The sequence below is a fragment of the Magallana gigas genome, chromosome 7 (genome assembly GCF_963853765.1).
Source record: "Magallana gigas chromosome 7, xbMagGiga1.1, whole genome shotgun sequence".
NCBI classification, from domain to species: Eukaryota; Metazoa; Mollusca; class Bivalvia; order Ostreida; family Ostreidae; genus Magallana; species Magallana gigas.
Window position 1 is genome coordinate 27,234,083 of NC_088859.1, and position 16,701 is coordinate 27,250,783.

Consider the following 16,701-nt stretch of genomic DNA (forward strand, 5'->3'; position numbering starts at 1 on the left):
TTTTCGGGGGGGGGGGGGGTGATTGAAGGAAGTGATAGACCTGGTGTTTTTCCTACATGTATCAAATTAATAACTTGAAAAAATCCCTGCAGAGGTTCATATGTAGGTCACATATAGAAATCCTCTATGAAGGAAAAACAAGAACGGAGATTGCATCGCTTACCCCCTCGAAGTGCATTTAGCGAGATTTGTCTTTCATCTGAGAGAACAAAAAGTCTTTTATATTGGAGAATCATAAAACGACGAAGAAACAAAATAGAGAGTTCCAGAACATTTTTCGGAAACCAGTCTTGCGATAAAGTGATATAGGAATGACGCAACTTCAATCATTTAAAGACAACCTCTCATATAGCGCCTCTCTAGCTTCCAGATTGACCACTTTTCTGAAAACACCAAGAACTGCATAATTTATTATATGAACTTTATTTTTGTTGCTCGTTTAGTTTCGTACACGGAGCACGATTAATTAACAATTGCCAATTTCAAATAGCAATGAAATTAAGGTGAGAGACAGAGGAGTTAGCAAGTGCCGTATTGTCACGAACGCGCTTGGATACTTCAAAGACAAATCGGAAAACGGCTCAATTACGACAATTTGACTGATCAATGCATAATGTAAGCACATTTCCTTTGTATCGGGTTAGAAACGCCGGGTAAGGTTTCTGTGCGCCAGTACAACAGAAAAACTTGAAGACATTATGACGACGACGATAAAATGAAAGCCTCAAGAAACCGCTCAATTAGTGCTGGGATTCTTATAACTTTCTGTTTTGGTGAGTTTATTAAATATACATTTATAAATTGGGGAAAATATTTAGGTAGTTCTACTTTTTTTTCAAATATGAATTATTATGATATGCATAGATATACATATTTGTAGCTATATAAATAATTGTTATCTCAGTTTAAAAAAAACGACGAAAATTTCGGCAAAAAATATTCTATCCTTTGTTACAAAAACTTTTTTTTATTAAATATTTTGGCATGATTGACGACACAAATTACAATACAGTGCTTTTAAAATGCGGTTTTATTTTAAGAACACAACTTTTTGATGTACATTTTGAATTTTTCCCGTGGCAGTAGTATACATTTAAGTCATTATGACACCCTTACACCTACAATGAATATGATTTACTTTTTGATTGAAAATCAGGCATATTTATCTATTTTTTATATGAGTTACATGTCATTTCATATCTTTTCATGATTTTAACATTGCTTAGTTTTTATATTCACATGCAAACAAACGCAACCTCGAAAGATAAATAGCACGTACCATGAATATTAAACTGTCGTTCAAACAAATTTAGTTTGAGCCTAAAAACTCTTCGTTTTTAATTGTTACTTGTGAATTTCTTTTCAATAGTGGAATTAATTTTGAAATATCAAAACTGTAAGGTAAAATTTATTCATTTCAGTTCTGAAATTTTTCTCTTCAAGAGTATACATTTTAGAACTGAATTCGAACTTCAAATGTTTTGACCATAACTTAAATTTATTAAAACTCAACAATTGTATTTGAATATCTTTGAATTTCATATCAGATAGTAATTAGAAATCATACAAATACACAAATTTCTTTCTTATTCAATTGTCAAATCATTGATTGCAAAATTTCGAACCGTGGACTGATTTCCCTAAAAAGCAATAGCTTCTATGAAAACAAATTTTTATGTTAAAAGAACATAATCGGCCATTTGCTACGGAGGGTTTTTTTGACCATCCCACTCCAACTTTTTCCATTATTCATTTGAGTGAAAATTCACATGGTTTTTTGACAGAAAATAAATAAATAAATAAATGAATAAATTAATATGACGTCAAGCTTCAGTTATTCATCAACTGATTTGATTACCTGATGATTGTTTCATTAATTGGATGAAAATAAGGACTATGCTTTTAAACTAGTTCTCACCCCATCATTGTTTGATAAGGGTAAATACATTGGTAAATATTCCGAAAAGGATACTGTTTGAAGTGATGACACAGCAGTTCAAGTTTTTTCCCTATGTGAGCAAAACAAGCATATATACACACAATTATGTGTAATTAATTATACATTTTCTTGATTCTGTAGAGACATGAGACAAGCTATGATGTAGATATATCAAAAAGTAATGATTAATTACAAAGGCTTGTTCTCTGACGATACTATCTTCTTTATATCTATTAAGATTCAATCTTAAAACTACTCTTCACATTAAGAAAAAAATTCTCTTTTTCTCTTGCCTTGAATTTTTTTGTGACGTTTTTTTTATCGAAAAAAAATCCGCCAACTCTCCCACCTCCTGTGGAAACAAAAACTGGTGGTGAAATCCCTTGATGAAATTTTTAGCGCGATTAACTTACGTTCCCTTTTATTAGACATCCAGTGCAAATATGGAACTTTCATTATTTTACAATAAAATGATTTTTAAAAATCAGACAGTCTTACAATCTACTCGTATGTCGCTCTGGGTCATTTGACATTTTTGCTCAATATTTCCGGAAATAATTTTATTCTTCGCTCTGGATTATAAGCATAAATGATTCATATCGTGGCTTATTATATACTGATATGCTGGATATACAGTGCATTTATGTTTGAGAGAGAGAGAGAGAGAGAGAGAGAGAGAGAGAGAGAGAGAGAGAGAGAGAGAGAGAGAGAGAGAGAGAGAGAGAGAGAGAGAGAGAGAGAGAAAGAGAGAGAGAGAAAGAGAGAGAGAGAGAAATTTTCTACGAAACTCATTTCGAATTGCAAAAGGTGTTAAGATAAGATTGTATTTCTTCTTTCAATTAACTTAAGTGCCAAAAGCATATATTTCATTAAATATAGCCATCGTCTATTTTTTATTCTACTCTCATAAAGATGCACACACTTCACAGAATTCTGATTTACAATGCGGAGATGTTGAAACGGCAAACAAACTCTACAGTGTCGTATAGTTAGACGTTTCCGGGCTCATAAAGGTTTAATGTTGACCTTCCAGTTACTCATTTGCACAGACCTCTAAATTAATTTTAATGAAAAGTTCATCTGACACACTACATAAAGTACTGATTAATACACTGTCTGTAAATTGTTATTCAAAATATTAGTACGCCTGCGTGGTTTGAGCTAGGGATCTATTTGGTCTAATTAATTGTTTGATTCATTTAACATTTATTGATCATCAGCAAAATGAAACTAAAGTTAACAGTCTTATTTATATACATGTATATATCTAGACATCTCTTGTACAAAGTACGATGATCGAAGTTCATGCATATACGCTAAAAATATGTTTTTTTGTAAAAACACAATATTTTGATAACACTTTTTGGGGTTTTTTCATTGTCGTATTAGATTCATTTGCGATATATGAATGACTTTGTTTTATTTTATGATTTGGTTCCCACGTTTAAACTACAGGCTAACTTTTTTTCGGAATAAAATAATTGAAAATCATTGTCCGATTCTCTTTTTTGGGGGGGGGGGTGGGGGTGGGGGGTATGACAGAATGTCTTCTTTGTGCTGTTTCGGCATTCATTGACAAGCTATATTGAACTTTAAAGAAAAGGCGGGGGGGGGATCTAAGGAAACTGTCATTCAAGTACCGCATCGGTCAACCCAAATATGGTGCAGAACAGAAGAGTAAAAAAAAACATCAACAAACAAACGAAAAAAACCCACCCCAAAACAGCATTATACCCGTCGACCTTCTAAACGCAGAGCAAATTATGAAATATTTTATGGGAGCTTTCAGTGTGTTGTATAATAGCAACAATATGGCGAAAGCTGTTGCAAATATTTGCATTACAAAATCATTTTATGAGCTATAAAACAACAACAAGCTAAACTGTTCAATTAAGTATAGACAAAATTGCGATAACCTAATATTGTGAAAATGACGATAACCTGATTCTGGTTTTTTTTCCATTTGTAAAAAAAATGTCGACCATGCGTAGAATTTTCCATCGTTAAAAAGAACTTCCGAATGAAGATTACCGGAGGCTGAGCCTCATTGATAAAAGAACGAAAAAGACCATTTGAATAAAAAATTACTTTAAAAATGCGGATTTTAAAAATATCAAATGATACAGTAACATTGTCTACGTAAGCTGGAGGTGTCTCAATAAGCAACTTGTACATGTATTTTTGTCATAAAAAAACAGCTGAGAAATTGACATGAAATTACGATCATAATAGATATTTTCAAAGACTTAGATAGGCTACATCCAATATTGCTATCGGACGTACAACGGCTCTGCATGGAAACCACAGGACTAAGGTGTCTAAGGGATCTGAGGTGTCTAAGAGATCTAGGGACCTAGACACGATTTGAGATCAACATTTTTATTTTGAATTTTTATATATTTATTAATTTGTTTACTTATGCATTTTGAATGATTGACCAAATTTTGAATGTTAGAAGTCAAGTTACAAGCGAGATAAAAAGGTAAAAGTTCATTATTACGTAAACAAAGTTCGAGTCTTGCTTACAGATCATGTATAGAAACTACAATTTCTTTGACAAAATGCCCCATGGCAAACAAGATAAACTGATTCAATGTGTTTATAGATAATATTATCAACAAATGAAAGCAACTTCTGTTTGAAATTTGTACCAATGCAACCCATATGTAAACAATGACAAGACTCGAGCTTTGATTATAACACAACAAATTTCAAACCCTGTATATTGCTTGTAACTCGATATTTGACTTTCAAAACATTAAAAATGGAAAAATAAAATGAGAAAAATTTGAACTGAAATCGTGTCTAGGTCCATTTAAAGTACGATAGCTAAGAATTTGAAATCGTTTTCTTTTTTCGGAATTCATGCGGGGTTTTTTTCTTGTAAAAGTCTGCCTCCGTTGGTGTCCGTTAGACCCGAGTCACAAACGAACACCACGGTACCGTTCGTGAAAGGGTTAAACTGGACCATTTCTGACGTAATTAGTACACAATTGTTAGACTAGCGCTTGATTGCCGTTTCGCCAGTTTCTCATTCGTTACGCGTTCGTTTTAACTGGTGCTTGTTCGTTAATCAAATGATCGTGTTTAACAGTTAACTGTTTCTTCTACGTAATGTTTCCTATAATCGCACGATTGTTATCTGTTTTTATACATATTAATACCCTAAAACAATGGCGAATTCATAAACGGAAAACAGAAAGACTGTGTCTTCAAGATTTTCCCCATAAATCTGCACAATCCGTGGTGATATCCGAGTGTGCTTAAGACCAAACCATGAGTTAATCAAAGTATGGCAAATTTGTAAACCGTTTTAGAGAATTTTTTTTGGAAATCAAAATATTTATAACTCAGTTTATAAAGTTTACAACCTAATGACAAGTATATCTCAAGCAACTGACTAAGCCTAGAAAAAAGAGGGGAAACTATGGAAAAAAATATTTTGTTTATCGCTATTGTTAATTGGTAAGTGCCCAAAAATATAGCTTAGGCCTTTTTTTTAAAATCTCCTTTTAATGTAATATTTAAAATTTCACATGCAATAATTCACTATAATAAAGTAACCTAAAATTCGAACCTTGCATTGGTAAAAACGAATGATTAAAGTATAACATAGGATATGCGGAATTGCAAAGTGTTTCAAACTCTTTGTTTTAAATAATTTGTGATAAAGAAATCTAATTTTATACTTTGTATATATTAGCAGGAATTCTTGTTTCCGGGGGATTTGTCTCTCGCGGATGGAATCAGACGCCTCTTCGAAAGGACGACAAAAGCAAAAATAGATTCGAAGACGACCGTAGTTCCAGTGAATTGGTCATCGATGCCACGCTCAGAGAGCTGTCACGCCACTGGTTGGAATGCTACTTCAACAAGACCGCTAAATACGATAGCGTCCATGTCCAGGCCAGACGGCTTTTTAGTTTTGAAACATATGATGTTTCTGAAAGTGATCGAAAACTTCTTGAAGAAACAACGCAAGAATACTTGAAAAACAAAAGAACATTAACTGGACATCGAGCAGATGACAATAAAAAACAAGAAAAGAATTCGGAATTCGATGTAAGAGAAAATCAAAGTGGTGAAAATGAAAAACGAACATCGCAAAATCTGGAAAATGAAAGTAAAACGGAAAAAGAACAACAACCCAACAGTAAAAGGGGATTTCAAAAGATGCGAAAGCGCATGCGTCGTGGTGTGACAGAATCAGTATTAGTGAGAGAGGGAATTATGAAAATCACAGATGGAGTGGAATGGAGTGACGATTTCCTGAACAAAACATCCGAAGCGTACCAACAACTTGAGGAGATGGTTCTGACTGTGGTATGACATTTTATTTAAATAGAATGGCAAATGAAACATGGACTGATTTATTTGGTTGATTGTTCATCGTCTAATAACGTTAAAATAACGACTTACCAATTTGTTTTCCAGATTGATACACTTTTCCAGAACAGCCCAATCGCTAGTTACTTTTACGGCTCCTTTATTAATGATTTTAGGTAAGTAAATTCAGTTTTTGCTGATTCAATATTTTAAAACAAAAAATTAAGTAATTGATGCAAAACAATTTGATTATTGGGTGTATCAGTGGAATCATTAACATTTTGTAACTTTTCTTGTTTTATTATGCAGGAAAGGAAGTGTGATTGTTCTTTTTACCATTGAGTTTAAAAACGACACCAATACTACACATACTGATGAAAGTATCAATGAGGCGTTTCACGAGGCACTGCTTAATGCCAGCGCATTCACAAATCTCACTCTGGATCTCAACAGTTCCAAAATAGGTAAATTAAAAAAAAATAGGCCTTTATGACAAAGCTGACTTAAACGTTTCTTCTTTTGTAATTGTTATGACTGCATCTTGAAATAAATGACAACTATATAATTTCTTTAAAATGTTTGCTTTATTTAACAAAGACAGGAAATATCAAAAGTATTCTGTTTCACGGCACCAAAAAATTCGTTAATAGTTTGATTATTTTGACGGCTCTTTCTCTCTCTCGTTCAGTTCTGCTGTAAATGATAAATGGAGAAAATTGGAACATATCGTATTTCAGAGCGTTATAAACGGTTTCCTGAAAAAGAGTTTAAATAATGCACTTTATATGTATAGTGTTGTTATATCAAAGTGCTTCATCCGATATCTTAAAAAAATGCCCGTTTCCATTGATAGCGTATACAGAAAAAAACACTAGTGAGCAACCATTTAGTTTTCTAAAAAAACGCCCAAGCCAAGGCTTTTTTTAATCTTTATTACATAATTCCATCGAAGTCAAGACTCCCGGAAGTGCAAGCACAGTTTTAATTTTGTGTTTGTTTCACAGGAAAATGAACTTTGGCGTCCATTCTTAAATGGAGACCACTAGCATCGGAAGCTGGTGTATAGAGAGTAACTCTAGACATGCAATCATCAAGAATAGCGTTTACTGGTTTTTCCTTTACGACTAGAAAAAATCGAAAAGTATATTAAAAATAGTCAACGCTACTTAACAGTACAATATTCCAACGAAAATTCGTAGGTGATTAAAAGACGAATGGTTGGGGCAGATGGAAGGGGGAGGGTTATTGAAATTTTAAAATTATCATCATATTTCAAAAGGTAATAACTAGGATTTAAAATTCACAACACAAAATGTTACACTAGGTATGTTATTCCGTACAAAACGGTTTTGATTATATATATGTAATACGCCAGTTACCTGATATGCTATTCCTTACACAATGGTGTTTAATACGCCATTAAAAAGCATTAATTGTTCGTGCCCTTAATTATAATGCTTACATATTCTTTGATAGGCGACCGAAAAGTGATCTTTCAATTTATTTGACAACTTTTGAATACGCTCGATCTGTGTAGAATACAATTGTATTCTGTATCAGTGACTAATGCAGTAAAAGTTGCTAGCAATGACGAATAGAGCTCAAGGTCCATGGTCTACTTTAAAAACAAAGCCCACCAAAATGTCTGTTTTCTTTCTGGACAGAATTACAAAAGATATAAATACATTCACAATTACTGATAACTTTCTCAAGAAAGGAAATAAAAATACGACACCTTTGTCAATAGTCTGCTGTCACTTCCAGCAAAAGACATTATGCATCTAATCATTCACATTACATTTTATTTCTTTTTCGTCTATTAAGAGTAATTTGCTTCATCGGATAGTTCTTTGGCAGTTCGTAATTACCTGTTTTGATTTCGATTAAATGTTCGATACCACCCACAATTTGCACTACCTAGTTTCTTTATCGATAGGAAGAAAAATGAGCAATTCTCTTTATTTTCTTTCTCTTTTTTTGTTTGTTTTTGATTGATGATGATCTTTTATTTGTTATGAGACTGTGTGTAATCATCTTGATGACGTGATTGCTATGTTTGAACTAATAGATATCACCAAAAAAAGGGAAAACAAATTTTCATGGATACTAGATAGGCATACTTGTTTAACAAACCTGCAAGTAATGTAATGTTCTGATTTAGTCAGAATCCTTTTGGCCCACCCTATACTTATATTCTTTGTTGTCGTCATTTTCATGGATATGTACATGACCAATTTTTTTTTTAACAAATGACGAACAAAAGAAAACACCTATCTGGATATAATGTGTATCATACCATTAACTAGATTTCTCTGCAAAGTGACATTTTAAGGCTAAATTTGAAAAAAAATAATGTGTTATTTTTAAAAAGGAAATAATCAGGTATCAATTCATTTGTTGAACAAAATATCTATTTTGAGATCAGACCGAAAAAAATCCTCCGCTGTAAAATACCAGTTATTCAGTATAATTGATACAATACTGATAAAAATGACGTTGCAAACAATACTTGCTGTAGTTCATTGTTCTTTCATATCTAATTCCAACTTTATATTTACCAATATCTACAGGTAACGTACAAGATGAAACAACAACAATTCTCACTACGACTGGTTCAACCGTCAACTCAACCAGCACCACCGCCGAAATTGGTGACACCACTGCGACCCAAACACAAACAGATGACATCGATACTACGATTGGCACCACTACTGTAAAAGAAGACACCACCGCAACCTCGAATCAATTAGAAAACACCGACACTACTATCGTTACCACCACAGACACAGGTGTTAACACCACCACGCCAACTGTATTAGCTGACAATACCTCAATGATCGGCACAATCATAGAAACAGGTGACACCACCACCTACACTGAATTAGCTGACACTACCTCAATGATCGGCACCACCACAGAAACAGGTGACACCACCACCCACACTGAATTAGCTGACACTACCACTACGATCGGCACTACCACAGAAGCAGGTGACACCACCTCCTCTCCAACTGAATTAGCTGACACTACATCAACGATCGGCACCACCACAGACACAGGTGACACCACCACCCACACTGAATTAGCTGACACTACCACTACGATCGGCACCACCACAGAAGCAGGTGACACCACCTCTTCTCCAACTGAATTAGCTGACACTACAACGATCGGCACCACCACAGAAACAGGTGACACCACCACCCACACTGAATTAGCTGACACTACCACTACGATCGGCACCACCACAGAAGCAGGTGACACCACCTCTTCTCCAACTAAATTAGCTGACACTACCACTACTATTGCCAAAACCACAGAAACAGGTGACACCACCACCGCTACCCACACTGAATTAGCTAACACTACCACTACGATAGGCACCACCAAAGAAGTAGGTGACACCACCTCTTCTCCAACTAAATTAGTTGACACTACCACTACGGTCGGCACAACCACAGAAACAAGTGACACAACCACCGCCACCTACACTGAATTAGCTAACACTACCAGTACGATCGGCACCACCACAGAAGTAGGTGACACCACCTCTTCTCCAACTGAATTAGTTGACACTACCACTACGGTCGGCACAACCACAGAAACAGGCGACAGTACAACTGCCATCCATACTGAATTAGGTGACACTTCAACTACGATCGTTTCTACCTCAGGTGACAATACTGCATTCCCTGCCACCACAAAAACAGGTGAAACCACTATTGCCACCCATACTGAATTAGCTGAAACCACCACTATGATTGCTACCACTACAGAAACAGGTGAAACCACCACCACTAAAATTGAATTAGCTGACACTACCACTTACACTACGATCGTTCCAACAACAGAAACAGGTGGCACTACCGTCGTCCCTACTGAATTAGCTGACATTACCACCACGATCGGCACCACTACAAACACAGGTGACACCACCTCAATTCCCACTGGTTTAGCTGATCCTACCAATACTGTCATTACAACCACGGAAACAGGTGATACCACCGCCACCAACAATGAATTAGCTATCACCACTACTTCGATGGGCACCACCACAAAAACAGGTGATACCACCTCTATTCCCACTGAATTCGCTGACACTACCACTACGATCAGCACCAAAGAAACAGGTGATACCACCGCCACATCAACTAAATTAGCCGATACAACAACTAAGGTTGTTACCACTACAGAAGCAGGCGACACAACCTCAAATACTATTAAATTAGCTGACAGTACCAATACAATCGGTACCACCACAGAAACGGGCGATACCATCACCTCCACCCATACTAAATCAGCCGACACTACAACTTCAATCATTTCAACAACAAAATTAGCTGACACTACGACTACGCCCACTGATTTAGCTGACACTACGAGTACGTTAGGTGACACTACCACTACAATCGTAACCACAACAGACGCAGGTGACACTACCGCCTTCCGTACTGAATTTGCTGACTCTACCACTACGATCGACACCACAATAGAAACAGGTGACACCACCGCCACCTCAATTGAATTAGCTGCCACTACGAGTACGATAGTTACCACAAAAGAAACAGGTGATCCCGCCTCTACTCCCACCGAAGTAGCTGACACTACCACTATGATCGGCACTACAACACATACAGTTGATACCACCGCTACCCACAATGAACTAGCTGACACTACCACTAAAACTGTCACCACCACTGAAACTAGTGCCACCACTACTACTGCCACTGAATTAGCTGACTCCACGAGTACGGTCGTTACCACAACAGAAACAGGTTATACAACCGCTACGCCAACTGAATTACCTGACAGTACAGTTACGATCGATACCACAACAAAAACAGGTGACACAACCCGAGTTCCCATTGAATTAGCTGACACTATCACTACGACTGGCACACCTGAAACTGACACATATATCCCCACAGAAACAAGTGACACCACAACCACGATCGATATCATCACCACTGAAAAAGCAAATACCCAAACTATCACCCAAACACAAGACACCACAACCCTAGCATTTGACACAGCAACAACAACCCCCCTTTTGAATACCAACCAAGCAGCAGACCCTACAACTACAACCCAAAATGTGAACACACCAACAACAAAATACACTTTGGATTCTGCAACTACAACCCAAAAAGAGAGTTCCGCCAGCACAACCCAAACAGGTGACACCGTAGCAACCACCCAAACAGGGGATACTGCCATCACTCAAACAGTAAATATTGCTACCACAACCCTAACAGATGAAACCGCGACTACCACCATAATTGATGATACTGCAACCACAACCAATACAGGGGACATTCTCAGTACAGCAAAAACAATGGACACCGCTACCTCAACTAAAACAGAAGACACTACCATAATAATTCAAACAGCTGACATGACCACCACAAACAAAATAGTGGACGCTACCACAGCAACCCAAATAGTGGACAAGAGCACCACAACCCAAACAGTCGACACTGCCATCACAACACAAGCAGGGGATACCGCCACAACAACTGAAACAGTGAACATGGCCACCACAACCCAATTAGAGGACATCGCAACCACAACCCAAACAGAGGACATCGCAACTACAACCCAAACAGTGGACACCACAACCCAAACAGTGGACATCGCAACCACAACCCAAACAGAGGACACCACCACAACAACCCAAACAGTGGACACCGCTACCCCAACCCAAACAGTGAACACTGTTGACACCAGCGCCATAATCGACAGCACCACCAACACAGCTTATACCGCCACCATTACTCCAGCAGGTGACACCGTCACTACCATGGAAACACGTGATTCCTCCACAGTTACCAGCACAGAAACAGACGAGAAGACTACAACGACCCCGATAGTTCCCACTTCTACAATAATCGGCACAATTACTGATTCAGCTGACACGACCTTCATCACACAGACAGGTGAGTTTCTTCCAACATCAACGCTTTTTTCTATATATTTACATTATATATATGAATTAATAATATACTCTGTCCCCAGATATCCTGTATTTACATTTTGCTTAATTGCATGATATTTATAAATACCTCAGGGTTCAAACGATGTTCATTCAAAAGTATGAAAAATTTCCAAAATATCTTGGGACAGACTATAGTATGTAAATCATACAAAAATCTGAAATTGAAGAAGCCATATTCATTCGCTACATGTATATATAAGAGTGTTAAATAAATACCCGGTAGATAGCTATAAATTAATTAGTATAAAAAACGTATATCGATGCAAAATGCCCACATCTTTAGGGTTTCCAACTGGGACACAAATCGTTAATAAGGAACGATAATTCTTGCTCGCCTTGTGCCTTTATAGACTTTTCCGCCAACATTATCGGTGTTCTACCCCAAAGCCTCTCAATATCAAGGTTTTTTTTCACTGTCACTGTCATAAAAACATAATGACAAGTAATTACACGAATTATGACTTGAATCTTCTCTCGGGAGGATATCCGTTGATTTCATTCGGTCTTGGAGATCAATGCTGACCCTCTCTGATGCTTTTTGGAATTATCTAGATTATTACGATTTAAATGGACAAAAATCACACATCTGATGTCATTTCTAAACATGTCGTATTCATCAAATGTGTGCCAAGTCTGGTTGCGAAGTGTGCAGATATGTTGATTTTTCTGTGTTTGGTCTAGATTAAAGGTTTGCATAGCAAATTTTATTGCTTCAAAATTGCCAACACTTTGGCTTTTTGGGGAAATACATCCATTAAATGACGACATCTTTTCAAATGAAACAACAACAGCAAAAAGGGGATTAATGTTCGATCTTTAATGCACGAAGTATACCACTTTTTTTCTAGATACATTAATTTTTATCACATTGTAATCTGCAAATGTGATTGTCGAGGTATATATTTAAGCATTGAATGCTTATTTTTGGATGTCGTCGGTCCTATAACACACCAAGGCGGTGCAGGAAAATTGAATACTGTGCGTAAGCATTCAGTTCAATTAAATATATACACAATATACTGACCTTTGGTATATAAAAAAATAATAAGATAAAGCCCCATGCCAATGCGTATAACATCTAAACGATGTCAGTTTTGTTTTAACGGGTGGTCCAATGTTTGTACATAGGCCAGAATTTTGAAATTTCTGTCTTCTACAACAGTCAAGATAAGAAATGAAATAATGATTAACACTTGATTTGTATGCAAATCTACCAAATAACCATAGAATGACATTTGCAAATTTGAGCATAAAGAACATCATGACTTTTTATTTCCATTTACACGAGATCTGTTGTCTGCTTATCCCATATGTTTTAGAGAGGTATGCAAAACTGTTAGATAATGAACACTCACTTATTGCGTGGGTTATCAGAAGAACAATTGTTGCTAACGGCACACTGAATATAAAGTGAAATCGTTTACCTTAATGAAATCTTAAGTTTGGAAATAAAAGATATGACGTAAAAGTGACGTCAGAGAAAATTTTCTTTACTCACAATACTTGTCACTTCATTACTAAACATGTTAAAAATTTATTGTTTGTAGTTGTCTTGGGATTTGTTTATATTTTTTTAAGGGGGGGGGTGTTATTTTTTTGTTTGTTTGTTTGTTTTTTTTTTGGTTTTGTTTTTTGTTTTGTTTTTTATTTTTCTATTGTTGCTATTTGGTTTTTTTTTACCTTGTTTGGAATTGTGGTTTTTTTTCAGTCTATCAGCCAAACATTTGCAAGCTTGTTTTCAATAAATATGTCAAAGATACTAGTAAAATCTCAAGGGAAGAACAATAATTGGCTTGAAATCCCCCCCTCCCCCCAAAAAAAAAATCATTTGGAAAAAAATCAACATGGTCGTATTTAAGATTCCATTCTATTTGAATTATTTTTCACGAAAGGGGTGTTTGAAATAAATTGCCCTAAGATTCCTACTTTATAGAAACCTTTCGCTTGTTGCAATTGTGGTCATAGATTCCATTCCAACTTGGAACAAACGTGATTGTGTCGTATTACGGAAGAAAAGTGATCGAAAATAATTGAGTAAATGGAAATCAAGTTTTCTCTACCCGGGCTGTATTACTCAGAACACAATAAAAAATGCTTGTACTATTTGCGTGGAATGACAGCGATAAGCCTCTCAATTTTGCTGCATATTTTATCATGGCACTTACAATAACGGAATTAATGGCAGTTGATGATGACAATTAAGCTTATCATTTGCATATTTTTCTAGGTTTGATTACGACAAAGTACAAGCTACTACAGTTTAATGTAAATTCAAGACACATAAAAGCCAAACCCATTTATTTTTTTTAATAGAATTCTTTTTACCATCGTATTGTAGATCTTGCCTTATTCTTTAAATGCTTCATGTTTTGCTGCTGTGTAAATGATTTTTCCCTCCATTTCTTTTGTCTGCTTTTTCTCCCGTTGGCACTACACGTGTCTCGTAATTTGAAATGTATTATAAGAAATCAAATGATAAATGACACGATTTTTTTTGTATAACATTGTTATGCAATATAACCATCGTTATTGTGATCGTTTTGGCCTAGAGATCGTTTCATTCGATACAAAGTCGCGATACAAAGTCGCGTTGTGACAGATTTGTAATAGGTAACAAATGATAAACAAATCCACAGCATTTACATTACTAAACTCATACCGAAAAACGCCCCCCCCCCTAACCCCCCCCCCCCCCCCAAAAAAAAACCCAATCGATTTCAATATAAAAATTTGCCAACGCAGACAAATGAAAGTAAAACTAGGTAAGCATGCTTATTCACGATTGCGAATTAACCAATACAATTTAGAACAATGATTGGCATGTTTGCCTTATTTGAATTCATAGGGAAATTAAGTGCCATGTATAAATGACAACACGTTCTCCAATGTTTACACGATTTTATTGCAAGATTAATTTGATTAATTCTATACTAAATATGATCATTTAGAAAGAGGAAAAAAAGATAAGATATATCTAACATCCAAGATAATTTCAAGGCAAATATAATATTTCCTGAATCCATATAGGCGTCCTTTCATATCACTGCAAATTCTTTTATGCTGATTACATTCCCATAAATAAAACGCAATACTGCCGTTTGCCTATGTTTCAATGTTTGTAGAATTCCAAAAGCCTATCTTTTGTGTTTCTCTTGAGATATACATTTGTCATGCACATTTATTTACCCACTATTTTTTTTAGATACAAGATCTGTAACTCTTTTTCTTTGATTGCGCAAATGTTTGACCTTCGTTCGGCCATTTTGTTTGATTTGTCTTTACCGTCGAGTTCTTAATGCGACCCAGCATGTATAATAAACGTACAGAGTAAATCGAATAGGTACTAGAAACTTCGCCGCTTAATATCGTTATATATAATAGAGAAATGGCGTATTAACCCCCATGGAGAACATCCGTTCCTTTTATCATAGTATCGTTTTTCAGACAATAAAAATAATGGTTTCTTGTCATGGTGTATTCAGATACTATTATTCCAGGCCGTGGATCAAATTCCCAGCGTTGAAAATCTGATATGATAAACTTTGATTGAAACAGAAAACTACTTACTTCTATATTTTAGCTTAATCATGATCACCCCCGTGGGTTTGAATAAATAACATTTAATACATAATAGAGTTCAACAGTAAAAAACATAAGACCTTGTTTTATTTAACGACAGGTCTTATTTTGTGTGCATTTGCAATGAAATTGTCAATGAAATGTCAAAACGCTTATTGTAAAAAATAAGACTTTTCGTGTCAGTTTTATCAGAATTTTTGGTTTGTTTTTTTTTTTGATAATCATTATGTCATTTCCATATAATAGTTACAAAATCGTTACATATTGAATGCTGAGATTAACAATGCAGAGAGAGAGAGAGAGAGAGAGAGAGAGAGAGAGAGAGAGAGAGAGAGAGATTTGTATATTTGTTTGAGGTTGAAAAAACCTTACAAAATAACCATCAAGAGATCAATAAGTCTTAAGGTTATACTGTAAATAACACAGACTACAGCTAAAACCGATATAAATCTTCTAAACTTTTTCCAAAAAATGAAAACTATTTTGATACTTCACCTTTCACGCCCTTCTAATTAATACTGCGTAAACAAATTCTCATGAAAATAGTTTTCAAAAGGTAGTTCTACACTATTTGGTTTCATTTCTTCCACTTTGTCATTACAAACAATAATAATTACACTATTTATATAATTTTTGCCTGTATCTTATGAAGGGACGAAGTGCCGTTGTTCGTTATCAGAGTTCGTTAATCACTCTTATAAATGATTGTGTGACAGTCACTCTTATTAGCAATTTTACGCAATCAACCACGAGCTAAAAAAGTGAAACAGTCAAATAGGTCAAGACGCTGAAACCGGAAGTAGCGTAAATAGAAGATGGCGGAAGCAAATGGCATCTGAATTCCTCTTTTGGGCCATAGTTT

The 16,701-nt window shown here is 35.6% G+C and overlaps 1 protein-coding gene across 1 annotated transcript; it reads left to right on the plus strand.

The window, feature by feature from the left end:
- Positions 1-5,313: 5,313 nt before the first annotated feature.
- On the plus strand, positions 5,314-12,946 carry LOC117684485 (mucin-2-like). The gene is made up of 6 exons (XM_066065827.1): positions 5,314-5,320; positions 5,643-6,262; positions 6,374-6,441; positions 6,575-6,729; positions 8,836-12,201; positions 12,942-12,946. The coding sequence occupies exons 1-6, from the start codon at positions 5,314-5,316 to the stop codon at positions 12,944-12,946; spliced, it is 4,221 nt and encodes a 1,406-aa protein (XP_065921899.1).
- Positions 12,947-16,701: the final 3,755 nt, after the last annotated feature.